Source organism: Temnothorax americanus, unplaced genomic scaffold (genome assembly GCF_048541705.1).
Source record: "Temnothorax americanus isolate GAGA-0224 unplaced genomic scaffold, ASM4854170v1 Scaffold106, whole genome shotgun sequence".
In the NCBI taxonomy this organism is placed as follows: domain Eukaryota; kingdom Metazoa; phylum Arthropoda; class Insecta; order Hymenoptera; family Formicidae; genus Temnothorax; species Temnothorax americanus.
Genome location: NW_027509238.1, coordinates 61,674 through 76,437, shown reverse-complemented (window position 1 = coordinate 76,437; position 14,764 = coordinate 61,674). Strand labels below are relative to the sequence as shown.

General features: G+C 38.7%; 3 protein-coding genes across 15 annotated transcripts; 2 read left to right on the top strand and 1 right to left on the bottom strand.

The window, feature by feature from the left end:
- The first annotated feature begins 674 nt into the window (after positions 1 to 674).
- LOC143904113 (uncharacterized) lies at positions 675 to 3,216 on the top strand. The gene is made up of 6 exons (XM_077418441.1): positions 675 to 970; positions 1,068 to 1,255; positions 1,351 to 1,408; positions 1,766 to 2,234; positions 2,391 to 2,558; positions 2,629 to 3,216. Exons 1-6 carry the CDS (start codon positions 967 to 969, stop codon positions 2,786 to 2,788), a joined length of 1,047 nt encoding a protein of 348 aa, XP_077274567.1. The 5' UTR covers positions 675 to 966; the 3' UTR covers positions 2,789 to 3,216.
- Smyd5 (SET and MYND domain containing, class 5) lies at positions 3,109 to 5,259 on the bottom strand. The gene is made up of 5 exons (XM_077418429.1): positions 4,919 to 5,259; positions 4,510 to 4,802; positions 4,098 to 4,416; positions 3,852 to 4,029; positions 3,109 to 3,761 (listed from the first exon to the last, which is right to left on the bottom strand). Exons 1-5 carry the CDS (start codon positions 4,979 to 4,981, stop codon positions 3,442 to 3,444), a joined length of 1,173 nt encoding a protein of 390 aa, XP_077274555.1. The 5' UTR covers positions 4,982 to 5,259; the 3' UTR covers positions 3,109 to 3,441.
- Positions 5,260 to 5,501: 242 nt separating this feature from the next.
- Hfp (Poly(U)-binding-splicing factor hfp) lies at positions 5,502 to 14,727 on the top strand. Of its 13 annotated transcripts, none has more exons than XM_077418349.1 (12): positions 5,520 to 5,660; positions 6,585 to 6,639; positions 6,979 to 7,124; positions 7,937 to 8,000; positions 8,543 to 9,096; positions 9,374 to 9,534; positions 11,065 to 11,123; positions 12,068 to 12,281; positions 12,622 to 13,108; positions 13,205 to 13,416; positions 13,515 to 13,908; positions 14,063 to 14,727. In XM_077418349.1, the coding sequence occupies exons 5-12, from the start codon at positions 9,012 to 9,014 to the stop codon at positions 14,170 to 14,172; spliced, it is 1,722 nt and encodes a 573-aa protein (XP_077274475.1). In that variant the 5' UTR covers positions 5,520 to 5,660; positions 6,585 to 6,639; positions 6,979 to 7,124; positions 7,937 to 8,000; positions 8,543 to 9,011; the 3' UTR covers positions 14,173 to 14,727. The 13 variants fall into 13 exon arrangements, with proteins under 13 accessions (XP_077274543.1, XP_077274475.1, XP_077274465.1 ...); XM_077418339.1 differs by having other exon boundaries at positions 6,979 to 7,146; XM_077418366.1 differs by lacking the exon at positions 7,937 to 8,000.
- The last annotated feature ends 37 nt before the right edge of the window (positions 14,728 to 14,764 follow it).

Genomic DNA, 14,764 nt, shown 5'->3' with positions numbered 1-14,764 from the left:
GACACTGCCACCCTGCTCAACTATTCAGTGATTTGCCACATGTTCAGCATCCGGCATCGAATCATTGGGTGCGTTCAGCCGATACTCCGCTAGCCTAGCAATCGTGAGCACTGAGCAGTCGCTCGTTTTCGCTCGTTTCCTCTCCTTTTAATCCATTGGGTCAAAGGAGAGAAAACGAGCGACTGCTCACGATTGCTAGGCTAGCGGAGTATCGGCTGAACGCACCCATTCTCCGCCCCTAAGAGAAAGGGCGACAATATGTAAATCAAAACAATAATCAGGTATATTATTTTTATAAAACCTATAAAGATTTGAAAGATGAGAGAGAGAGATTATATCGAAAATCTTTAATAAATATCTAAAAAGGATAAGCATATTCAGCAAGAAAGTATATGCGCTTCTAATTTAGAAATATTACATGTCCCATTGTTTAGTTTTGTTGGAGAAAATATTATTTTACTAAAATCATGATCAGTTAGCTCAATCAATCGCTGATTCAAAAATCAGATTTTTCTATTTGTTATAATGTGCGATTGCGCATGCGTTTAAATTAGTTTGACTGTTTGGTTAAATACGAAAGGATGTGTGCGTGTAAAGTAGGTTTTAGCGTTGTAAGATACACGAGAGGCTTTTATCAAACGTCAGCGAAGTAAAAGCAATTTCTGCGAAAATTATTACGCGTTTCTCGCTTTTGTAGACGACAGACTTCTGTTGGGCGCGCGTCGAGCGTGTTCCGAAAACTACCGAGAGAAGACGAGCGATTGCCGGCCGTTCGGCGGACGGCGACGACGGCGACTGGTAGGTAAATTTGGCGGGTACTTACGGTAAGTATACGGTACGATTTGTCACGCGCCGGGCGTGTGCGCTGTGGTGCGCCGAGGCCGAGAGATGTCGGTTTTGTTGACATAAAAGTTGTTGTACAATATTCACGACAATTCTATATGGACGCTGTTTGCGGCAACGATCATGTGTAAGTACACGCGCGGGCCGAAAGTTTCGGCCGCTCCGAGGTACTCGGAGGTTATGTCGCCGATATTGCGATAATCGTTTCGTTTGAAATGTCACAGCGTCAACGTTGCTAATCAAACGTCAATTAGCGTACGTGATAAAGAGGTTCAAGTTCGAGGAACTGGAAGGCGCCGTGATGCCCGTTTTCCCAGAGATCTCCTGGACGCGCGTCAGGTCTAAGCTGATTAAGAATCACAAGAATTTCACTGTGTCCAACGTGGTGTGCGTTATCGAGCAAGTTCTTGATGTAAGGGTCGCTCTATATGATTTTTACCTAAAATATTTACTCCTTTACAATATATATGTTATAATATGTCGTTCTTGTGACTCATTTATTTACAGAATGCAAATTTAAGAGAGAAAGACTTGCGCGACAGGCTGGCAACGCTAAAAGTGATAGGTAAGACAACGATAAAGATTAACGAGAAAGACTCTGTTTTTATATTCGACAACGTTTGGCTAATGTCGTGACAATTCGATCATTTGGTTTTGGTTTCAGATTAATCGTCAAGACTTTTTCGACCATGGGTTTTGGTCTTTTTAAATTGAAGTCTCGACGATTAATCTGAAATCAAAACCAATGATCGAATTGTCACGACATTAGCCAAACGTTGTCAAATATAAAAATACAGTCTTTCTCGTTTATTAATTATTGGTGAAACAAATACATATAATTTTCCAATAAAGATTAAATTCAAATATCTAAGCCTGACACACGATCTATGGTAAATATTCAACCTGCGAAACAATTTTTCAGATGTAAGCAGACACGATAAGAAAAAAGTATGGTACGGATATGAAATGACGGGTTTGAATGAGGCATCGAAGTGTGTTGAGATACAGGAGATACAAGAAAACATCAAAGAGGACTTTCGTTCGAACAATTTGGACACGGATGTGAGGGCCGTAATGTATAACAATATCATATTTATATACGTCAAAGAGGAAGAGAAGAAGAGGAAGAAACAGGGACGACCCACCATGCCAATCTTTTTTGCCTTGTTCTTGGGACACAAGTATTTTTTCTGCTCAAAGAAGAATGTACCAATCGACTATGTAAAAGTGATGGCTGTCAACCTGGGTTACAATAACAGCAAAAGGATCAAGCTAATGGGCAAGGATCTCAGATCTTTAATAAAATTGTTATGGATTAAGCAACAGGGCGCTTTACGTGCCGAAGACATTAGTCAACCACCAGTTTACCAACCGTCCAATTCTGCCGTCAGGTAATACTTAGAAAATCTTTCCCTATTTGTCTTACAGACAAATTACAATTATACACATTTTACACTCTATACGTACTTTGAGATTATTTTGCAATTGGATTGAACGCACTATGTGATAAATTTTATACATTGTATAACGTGTAAGTCTCGTTACAGTAATAACGGTGTGGATTATACACAGAACAAGCAACGAAAAAAGTATGCAGAGCGATGTTTTGGCAATGACCCTCCGACTCTAGAGATGCTCGTTATAAAAGGGCCAGAGGAATCTATAAAACATGACACTGTAGCTTCGAAGTTACCTGATAACGGTATACGTATGAGGTAAGATTTTTTTTTTACATCTACCGAGATAATATCGTACGTTCTCATTTGAAATTTGTTTCTGTTTCAGCTGGGAATTTCGTAGTCGCAATATAGCTAGGTTTTTAATTGCTTTAGTTGAAAAACGTGCGTTTACGCTGCCTTTGCCCGATTATGTATCTAATCTCATGACAGTAGGAAAAAACGAATTAACACTTCGGACTGACCGGCAAAACCGGTCGAAAAGATGAATTTCTTATGGTAACAAAATTAAGTATTTCATGCACGCAGTTCTTGCATATTGTTTATATCAGCTGTAAAAAAAAAGTGTTGGATATTAATTTGCTAAATAGTAACGATGTGTAAAGCTGCAAAATTAATATAATCAACAATCGTGTACAAAATAATAAGATTATATAGACTAAAATTGTACATATTCTGACATAATGTAACTAATATTTAAATTTGAGTAAAGTACATTGTTGTAATAAAAGAGCAGCGAGAAAAATTAATGATTAAAAAGTCAGCCCTTCGAGTTGAAACTAGTGAAGATGAAAACACACACACAGAGTGCAGAACACTGTATTAAATTTATTATATAATTTTGTTGTTACATAAAAATGTGTGCCATTAAAAGCCTCTGTTACATCAATAATAAAGTACGTTTGTTAAAAGTTTATTCAAGTGTAATGATACGTTCATCCTACATGCTACTTTATTGATTTACATGAAGCTCACTTGGTGTGTACCGTATGTATGATAGTCGACTGAAGCGTAACAGGATATCCGTTAGAGATAATTGTTCATTAAGGGGGTTAGATATTGTTCGATATACATATATCTCGTATCTTGTTTATTATGAAAATTGTATCGTTATTCCTGTGCACCTTCGGCTCGGCCCTCATCAGTCTTCATCGGATTCCTCCTCGTCAGACGTCACGTCAGGATCGTTCGCTTGCGCTTTGCATTTGTCACAGTGACAAACGAACAAATACATGGAACTCAATGCCTGCTGCCTGGAATGTCTACTCCTTTCGAGCTGGCACTCGTCGAGGTAACTCGTACAGATTTCCTCGCCAACTTTTATATCTCGTATTGCTTTTAATACTAAAGTATTGTTCGAATAAGGGAACTCAACGACTGCATTTGGTACACAGCTATGATTCACCGACGACTGTAGAACGTACAGTCCAGACCCTTCATTATTTAAAAACGGACCTACCGCTGCGAAATAAATTTTTAGAAGTTACAAAAATATTTTATTAAGTGCGGCATCTGGAGAGAAATAAATTATAAGAATATAGATAGAACTACCTTCGTCCATGGCGTCATAAATTCTCTCTATCAACTTGTCAATGTAAATCCTCTTGTCTTTGGGCAATTCTAAAGCGGAAACGTTCTTTACCCAGCGGCTGAACGAACTGGTACCAATTCCTTGTCCGTTTGTTCCTACTAAAGCTAACAGACTTCTAAAACCGTCCGGCGTGAACCACTGAAAGTGACAATTTCAATTAATATTAATGTAACAATACATATGTAACAATAATATGTATTACATACATGTGTGGTGTATTCGGTATTGAGAGCCTCCTTCATCATTTGCTGAAGGATGTCGATTTGGCCCACAAACTTCTCCCCCAACAGATAGTGTACAATTTCGTGCGTGTCGTTGGAGACGGTACGATGACAAAACTGTGAAAACATTGCTAGAGCCTCCTCCTTGTCGTTCGCTTGATTAACTACAGCGACCATCCTTGCTAGCAACATGATTGACGCATTTTCAGGTGGATAGTGCATTTGTTTCCACGTTTCGCACAACTGATTGAGAGGATGGCTCTCGTCCTTGACTCTCCCTTGCAGGCACAACGTACTGTGATACCTGAAAGAAGAAGAAGAATCGACAAACATGTTAATACGACACACATGGGATTGAAAGCTGCAGCAAACGTGTAAAAGTTTGACTTGTAATTACCTCTGAAAAGCTTCATTCTGGCACTCTGTGCTACAATACTTGACTCCGCACAGGGGGCACTCGGTTATCAAGCTCTTGTTTATCTCGCAGCACTCCTTGTGCGGCACAACGAAGCTCGAATTGCCCGTCAGCCTGCGGACGTTCTCCTCCGCCGTTTCCAGCGGCCTTAGGCAGTGGTCGCACGCCAGGTATCCAAACTCCGAGTTCCACAGGAACTGACAGCAGGCCACAGGCCGCTCCTCGAGTATCACGTCCCCCTCTTTAAACGCGCGATTGGAGAACAGCCCTTTGCCCTTCGCAAAGGCGAACACGTAAATTAATCATCCATGGGAGTTTCTTGGGGAACAAAGAGGAGGGCTTCATGGTGAATCGAATGGCATGCGGATGTAATCCGGGAGTCGCGCCTCACCTTCTCGTCGTTCACCACTTTGATGAAGAAGCCCTCGTCCGCCATAACCTCGTCGTCGATCATCCCGAGCGTGTGCGAGAAGCGAAAAGCGAACCGGGCGAAAAAAAAATGAGCGACCCACCACGAGCACGAGCCATTCGAATCCTAAAGCCCGTGTCACACTACGTATCGCGGACGCGGATCGGATTGAGATTGCGGATCGCGGATCGTAATCTAGCCAATTATAGACGAGCAGCTCATCTGTGATTGGCTGACATCCGATCCGCGATCCGTAATCCCAATCCGATCCGTGTCCGCGATACGGTAGTGTGACACGGGCTTAACCATGAGCGCGAATCGACGATCGACGACCGCCGTGAAGGCGAAGGCTGTCACGGATCGCGCACCGCTCGAGTCAAATCGCTCACCTCCACCTCACGCCCGCGGGACGCTCTCTCGTTTCTCTTTCCCTTCAGCTGCCCTCAAGTCTCATTTTTTCGCGCGGTGCGAACGAGCGAATAAATAAACAAAAATACGCAAATGTAAATAATTCTACCGCGATATTCCGCGGTGCCGTCCGACAGGCGCTCAACTCAACGTGCACTTCCGGCGCGCGGTACTTCCGCAAAGAAGAGGCGCATCGTCCCGCGAAGTGACTCGTCGCGCGTTTCGCGGGTTTCGTCAGGAATTTACGGCAGATCCCGAGGTCCTCTTCCGTCCCCGAAACGGCTCACGAGGAACGATGAATGGAACAATGGCTATGGTGAGCGAGTCCCTTCCTTCCGCGCGAGGAACGCCCACGGGGAACGCAGCGAGCGACGACCGCGGCTAACCCTTCGGCAGCGTAATGGCGATCGTACTCCGACTTTCGCCGACGCGGCTTGCCGATCGTCGGCCGCGTCGCGTCCGACTTTTCTCGCGCGACGTCGGACGGCACGGCGCCAGGCCGAGAGAGAAATGCGTCCAGATAACCAAATCTACCGAGAACAAATCTAGCAATGTCGTCCGCTGTAAATTTCCATTGGCAGAATGTCCATGAAAATGTAGAGGATAATCTGCTGGTGGAATAGGATAGGTAGATTGAATGCGAAACCTAAGCAGAATCTATTGCGATCATTTAAATGACACGTTTTATTTCATTTCCTTCTATTATGTGTGTTCGGATTCTATTTGGTTTTTGTTGTTAGATTACGTCGAGTGGAGAACACAGGTTCAAAGCGGATGTAATTGATGTCGATTTACTGAAATGTTCTGTTCAAATCTGCTGGTGAACTGCCAGCGTGTCGCCAACACTGCTTGCTACCCAGACGAATATGTCAAAAATAGATTTTGCAGATTTTATGTAAGAATGTTAATAGAAATAGAATCTCTCGGCAGACCATGGGATGGTAGATTATTAAATTAACAGAATCTGCTATTTTGTGATTTTATGTAAATGATACTTTTTATTTAAATGGTTATAAAATTCTGTTTGGTTTCTGCTGGCAATCTGCAATCTGCTTTCTGATAGAATGCGAGCTCAATGTGGACTTGGATGACACTAATCTGTCATGGTATTCCGTTCAAATCCACTGACAAATTGTTAGCATATGGCAAACATTTATAATACAACGGAATTTATAATAGAGATAAAATTGTCGATTGTCGATCTTACTTTATGTTACACCACGCTTGTTTTTGTTTGCAGGCACCAACGTCACAAAACAGCGCGGAGCCACCGGCGAAGAAGGCCAAAGTGGAAGGTAAATTGCTAATGCAGCCAGATAGCCGTTAATGCCTGTGATAACTACGATATTATATACATAACTTTGTTAGTGGGAAACGCAATGAGACAGAGAAACGACAGCAAGTGTAATATGTGTATTAAGAACGAGAACATGACGTGGAAATGCGTACAATAGCTACTTAGGACACTCAGGTGCTAGTTTTCTCTTTAAAAAAATGCCATACTCTATAAAACTGCAGAATGCGTCTATTCAGAAGCAGTTTTGAGCATAAAATTTTCGGTAGGCTAGGGTAAATAGATGATGACTGTATGGCGCCTAAATCACACTAATGTATGGTTGTCCTTCTGTTCTGAGATGTTACAGCGGAGAGACAGTACAGAATCCGTGGCCTACGACTGAGCTGTGATCATGAACGTGCGCCAAACAATGAAAGACTACATTCGTTGAACAGAACAAATCAGAGTTTAACAAACTCCCACTGATACCGTATCTATTGCCGAGTACGATGCATACTTTAGATAGGTCAGCATTTTAGGGCTTAGAGTTTCTCTGTTCCTGATTATGAGCCTCTTTCGGAGGATAGGCGCCACTTTAATTCCACCGTTGCGAACAATAATATGTAAAATCTTATCTTTATCAATATGTACGGCATAATAACGATTAAGAGACATTTTTTTATGTATATGATTATCTCGTGGAGATATTACTGTCAAAAGAGTGATACCTCTACCTGCAAATATCAAAGTATCTAGAGGCTCGTAATCGGGAGTGGCAATGGCGAAGGGTGTATATATTAAATTTGTCATATATCTATCGAACATGCATTTATATTATATTTGCATTAGGTGATAATGTCGATAAGTCCCAACACTTGGACGTCGATATAGCCATGGATGTGGCTTAGAGATTCTAATTGAATCCCTTTCAAATATGACCTGATGAGAACGTGATATCCGCTCCCGTTACGCCTTCGTCTTCACATTTTATTCTGCCATCGCTAAGCAGTATATACGCGCTAATTCGCGAGACATGTTATAACGATGTTCGAGTGTGTATGTAGGCGATGCGAGTGAAAAAAAGAAATTGACCGCAAATGCGATTTAGTATTACGTGACGTTGAACCGTTGAGTAATCGCATTCTGGATGTTAATCGTGGAAAAGAAAAAGAAATTCACGTATCCACATTTAAAGATCTCGCCATTGCTACGTGAAAATTTGTTAGGTTGAAAAGTGGTAGGTTGGAGAAGGCAAAGACTAAGAATATGGCGCAGAAAATGCACTGAGAGTATTCTCCTTTGCTTTGTGCTTACAGATTTGTGCGTCGCCTCAATCTCGGATAATTTGCGCACAACCGTCATTGCTCAGCCCAGAACACGGTTAGCTGTAAATCGAATGATCGCACAAAACTTTAAGAGCCTTTTTTAATTCATGAAAAAGTCGAACTGACTTCTGTTTTTCTGTTTCTGATTTCTGTTTCAGAGACTAGCAGACCAAATTGGTTATGAAACCTAATCTAATTATGACTAGTCTGATTTTTGGGGCTGATTGTGCAAACAGTACTTAAAGCTCAAATTTAAATAAGACACTCTTCGGCTAATGACTAATTTTTATCAAAGTTTAATGCATACGAATAATGTTCGGCCCATCTATTTTCTCTTACAAGTCGTATCGTTTCTGACAAAATTTCTTATCTTGTAGTCTTCGTACAATCTACGCTTTGTTTCTTCCAATAGCATGCATCAAACGAGATACTTCTTCGTTTCGATGTTTGCACACAAATATATGGTTTTCATATATACATTTTGCATACATATCTCTACAATACATCCACATGCACACATCAACACACACCGTACAACCATATTTATTAAAAGAGTTGTAATATTCCTTGATCGTTTTAATTTCTGTGAACTTACAGTTTGGAGGACGGTTTTATCATAGCAGCTTCTGGCATGGCGTCACGGTACTCCCGTGTTAAGAAAGATATTCCACAATACGAATAAGAATAATGCGCCCGCATACATCAATGCGACTAATAGAAGTTTTACTAGCCTAGGGAAATAGGTCATCCAGCTGTTATACATCTCCGTGTACGAATCTGTACATATATAAATGTTTTCCCCAAAGATTGGTTAAAACAAACGTCTGATTGCTGAGACAGCAGTTATTTTTACATTAAATAATGAAAAAAAGAGTTTTCCCGAATTGGATTCTAAAAATGTGAAATAAATGGCCACTCAATTTGCTAACGAGAGAAAGAAAGTAATCCTTAATCCATCGATTGAATCATTAAGAAATAACTTGGTGGCGTAACTGATTCTATTTAAAAATGAAATGTTTGAAATATCATTAATACTTCTATATCCATCCTTAATGCCAACTGTCTCATGCATGATTTCTTTATAGGAAATGCATCAGAGTTCTTATCAGGCCCCATATATGATCTCAATCAAATCGGCCAAGTCGTTGCTGGTACGTATAATGTTACATATATATATATATATATTTTTTTTTTAATTATTATTTTTAATCTTTTTATTTCATCCAATTTATCTTAGAGAAATGATGTATCATGTTAATAGTGACATTAATTTATCTAAGTCAGTCCAATTCAAGTAATATTGAGCGTTGACAACCAAGATCAAATGGACATTTTGCTGATAAGATCTGATATGACTAAATATTCTTTATTGCTTTGAATTGCCCCAGATATCTGACTTACACATTTTTCTACTTCGTGATTTTGCAGGACCTGGCGCCAAATATCTGACACTGCCTGGAATATTAGGAGCTGGTCTACCGAAAATTACTTCCGAGCAACAAGACACTGTAAACAGAGCGAAGAAGTATGCGATGGAGCAAAGCATTAAGATGGTCCTCATGAAGCAGACCTTGGCCCATCAACAACAGGTAACTTTTAAAAAAATTGTCAACTTTGCTCACAATTAATTGTCAATCTTTGCTCCATTATGCCATTCATATATTTAACATCATAATATTATAACTACACTTTTATAGACAATTATGTTCAATGTATAATTATTAATTCAACTATCATAACAATTTTTTTTTTTTTTTAAATAAAATATTTTATATTTCTTATAAGTAGACAGGTTTTTTATATGCAGATTGGTGGAAAAGAGTAATTAATAACTAAATTTAGGTTATTTATTGTATAATATCTAACATATTTTACAGTACAAGTATGTTAGATATTATAAGTAACCTAAATCTCTCTCTTTTAGTTATTAATTGCTCTCTTCTAACAATCAGTATAAAAAATCCGATGTCTACATATAAGAATGCATAATGGATGTATATGCATGAAAATCGCCGAATTTGCTTATTGCGAAAAAGTGATCAAAATTTGTGATAAAATTATTAAATATTATCTATTGCAATATTACATTTCAAAACTAGTTTTTCCATCTTTCATAAATTTGTTGAATATAGTATTATTAGCTCTTTACTCGTCCATAAAATAAGCTGCAATCAGCCAATTCGGTGATTAAGTTTAACGTATATAAAGTTTTGTGTTTGCATGATATATTTTATTTATATAAAATAGTTTTCTCTATTCAGCTCCTTTGCCGATTATATGTAATTGCAATATATAGAATAATATCGTATAGAATTCTGAAATATTTAATATATAGCTCATCCCGCCGAGTCAATTACTATACAGATACTCAAAAAAATGGACATTAAGATTAAATTCTGATTGGCTTATTTTTTTCTCCCCGCAGAAAAATAAGTTGGTCCTGCGGCAGCAAGTTTTATTGCTAATGTGCAGGTTAGTGTCATCAGATCAAGAAAGAAACGATAAATCCGCCTTATGGTCGAACACTCCTAAACATATTCCCGAGTTGCTACCATAAGAAAAGGTTAGATATAATTTGTGATAGTATAGTCGGCGGGAGCAGAGCTGTACAATGCGAAGCTGGATAAGTTTTCGTGAATGCATGAATCTTCAGATGATTTAAACGATTCTTCTGAGTTCGACTACTTCGTCTTCTCTGTTTCGAAAAATGAGAGTGGCGCAAAAACTACTCCGAATTTATTAAAAAATGCAGCAAATAAAAAGAGAGAAATATTAAAATTGCTCTGAAACGTTCGATATACAAATCATCAAATTTGTCTTATATAAATTTTTAATAAGTTTTTATAAACTTTACAAATTATATAAATTAATAATTATTTTTATTAGAAATTGGTACATTTTCTTAAAATTCTGATTTGCTTAGATGCTTTTGTAGCATTAAGAGTAACGTCAATGCGTGTTTCCGGCAAAATTTATAAAATTTAAATTGATAACTGAAGAAGTCGAGCAAAGAAGTTGGAAAAATGGTAAAAGAGCTTCAGGGATTACTTGACTCAATGAGATGTATTGTAAATGGGGGAGGGATATCAATAGAAGGCCTTTGGTACTTTGTGTTGCAGCAAATGGCTAGTCAACGGAATCAGGTGCAAAGACAGCAGGCTCTCGCTCTCATGTGCAGGTTTGTTTGTTCTTTGTCTCAATCGTCGAAACTTCCGTGTGCAAGACCTATTATAGCTCAAGAGAATTATACTCAAACGTTGTTGGTTTTTTTTTTTTTTTTTTTTTTTTTTTTTTTACAAAACACCTATTGGTTTTATATTTTTAGTAATTAAGTTGTAAAATGTATGAAATTAGAGAAGCGACTATTACAGAGTTATAAATAATTTCTCTATTTTTAACTCTAAAAGGATATCGATAAGTTTTCCAGTCACATTAACAAATTACAGAAATTAGTTCCCTATAGCTTTTAATGTTATCCATTGTCCTCAGACGTCCTGGAGCAAATAAGTTGGTCATTATCCTTCCTATACATGTACATCGTTCCTTTTCACAGCATCATCATATTAATTCCTGTTAGTAATGATTTTCTTATCTCATAGTCTCGTATTATAATATTGGGGTAATTTTTAAGCATAAAAATAATATATTAGCAAAAATTTATTACATTAGGCCATAATAAATAGGAATTTTTTTTATTTTATTTTTTTCTATTAAATAGATTATGCTATATGATAATAAAAAAATTAAATATTATTTTTGTATCAGATTGTGAATTAAATAAATCTATATTCCTAATCACTTGTAAGAACTTTATAGAATATTATTTCTATGTGCAATGTTTCTTTGTAAATTTTATAAAAAATGTTGATGGATATATGCAACAATCTTTGAATCAATGTCTGTTATTAATATCGTTGTTTTTGCACAATTTATAACAATTAAATGAATATTTTAATATTAGAGATATATAATATTCTATTAATATAAATTAAATATGCTTTTTGAAATTCTAATGCAAATGACTTACACTTGTGGAAATTCGAATAAAATTGAATATTGTTAGCGAGAAACTACAATTACATTAAGTAATATCAATATTAATAACATATAATTGTATGACAGGGTTTATGTGGGCAGCATCAGTTTTGAGTTGAAAGAAGATACAATCAGGCAAGCTTTCTTGCCATTCGGACCGATCAAGTCCATCAATATGTCTTGGGATCCCGTTACGCAGAAGCACAAGGGCTTCGCCTTTGTCGAATACGAGATACCCGAAGCCGCGCAACTTGCTTTGGAGCAAATGAACGGTGTCATGATCGGTGGCCGCAACATCAAGGTAGCAGGACGTACCTATATAACGAATTTCCTGTCCCCCAGCAATCCTATCATCCCGCCGGAGGTCGGCAAATTTTTATTTAGTCCAATACCTACGATCTTCGAGCGAACTGCGTCTAAACTGCAGTTTGCTCGAAAATCTTAATTCATTAGTATACTTTTACTATGTGTACATTACTTTGAGTTCATTTTATTGAATTACATCCCATCACACATATTCTATGTTGTATATTTATTTAAAAAAATTAATTAAAACTATTAAAATTATTTATTTAAATAATTTTGCATGTTGAGACACAACGCTAAAGAATACATCTTAGCCGTTATCTCATTTACCTTAGGTCGTGGGACGTCCATCCAATATGCCACAAGCGCAATCTGTGATCGACGAGATCACCGAGGAGAGCAAACATTATAATCGCATTTATATCGCGTCGATACACCAAGACCTGACGGAAGACGACATCAAGTCAGTTTTCGAGGCATTCGGGCCGATCACATATTGCAAACTTGCACAAGGAAGTTCGCCCCATCGACACAAAGGTTACGGCTTTATCGAGTATGAGACAATGCAAGCTGCGCTGGAGGCCATCGCCTCCATGAACTTGTTCGATTTGGGTGGCCAGTATTTGAGAGTAGGGAGAGCCATAACGCCGCCGAATGCACTCATGGGACCACCCAGTGGTACTAGCATGATGCCGACTGCGGCCGCGGTGGCCGCAGCAGCCGCGACAGCAAAGATTCAAGCGATGGACGCGGTTGCCAGTAACGCGGTCGCGTTAGGTCTCACTAAACTTGGGGCTGCCGCACCACCAATCCTGAATCAAAGTTCGTAATTTTTACATCTACATCGAATTCAAGTGTTGCAAGTGAAAGAGCGATTACTTTTACACATTTACATCTTTACCATTGTTTCTGTTACAGCGCTTCCTGGCGTAGTACGACCTACTATAGCACCTGCAGCGATAATGGCACCACCGACGGTGGCAACAGTAGCGCCAGTGATACCTCCACCCGGCATAGCCATACCGCAAACCTTAACGCGACCGCCCGCTATTATCCAACCGATTCCTGGCCAACCGGTCGTTATACCACCCCCTGCTGTTGTCGCGCCTACAATTGTCGGCACGCCAGTTGTAAGTATCCTACCAATATGTTAGAATAAAAAGCAACGAAATAAAAAAAATATTGAATCTTCAACGCGCCAATTATGAAAAATCTAATTGCTCGTTAGATACCAGTTACAACAACTGCAAATTCCGATATTATGAGGCGAGCGCAGGAACAAGCGGCTCATCAGAAACAACAGGAAGAATTACAGAAGAAACTCTTAGAGGAAACGGAACCACAGACGTTGCAGCAGCAAGAGAATATGTCAATCAAGGGCCAGAGCGCGCGTCATCTCGTCATGCAGAAGCTTATGCGTAAAGTTGAGTCCCGAGTCGTTATTTTAAGAAATATGGTGGCACCGGAGGATGTGGACGAGACCCTACAGGAGGAGATTCAGGACGAGTGCTCCAAGTTCGGTGTGGTCGTACGGGTTATTATTTATAAGGAGAGACAGTCCGAGGATGACGAAAACGCGGAAGTCATCGTAAAGATATTCGTCGAATTCGCCGAAATGAACGGTAAAAATATACTTATACGTACACAGGGTGTTCCAAATTGATCGTACATTCCGAATATGAAATAATCTAGAGATCCTGACGCCCTGTAATATATACGTATCGCAGATGTATTAACAGTCTGTCATAATTATCAAATTGATTTTTATATTTTCAGAAGCGGAACGCGCAAGAGATTCGCTGAACGGTCGTTATTTCGGCGGACGACTGGTCAAGGGGGAACTGTACGATCAAGCCCTGTTTGATAATAGTGATTTTTCTGGTTGATGCGCGGAATGCTCTCGTTTGCTATGCATTAAGTTTTTATCAATTTAATTCGTATAAGAGAAACTTGACGTTGACTGACAGCTTGATTTTCATTGTTTAAACTACTATTTATAACGAAATCTTAGAATCACGCGTTGGGCAGTCAAAAAAGTCACGCGTAATATCACGGCTCCAATCGTAAGTTTGTAGTAACCAAGTCGCAAAATGTAATTAGAAACTGCACAGCGCGCGATCTGGAGCAGAAGATAATTCAAGTTTATCAAATGTGATTTAGAATGTCATACCATGTCATACGTTCAACTACTTTTTTCCTCCCCTCATGTAGAACGAAACTTTATACCCTATCTACGTTATTCGTTTCGTATCACGGGCAACCGCAATTGCAAACTTAGAGTCGTAGAGTATATCGAGAAATGAATATTTCGTACACCTACCCAGTATATAGTACCTTTTGTTATAATTTTGCGCCGAGAATGATTGTATATGAAAGCGATAGATCTTCATTTACATGTATAGAAAATAATAGAATATTAATAATAAATCATTTTACATATACAGAGTGACTCACGTAAGACTTAACGGTTTAATATCC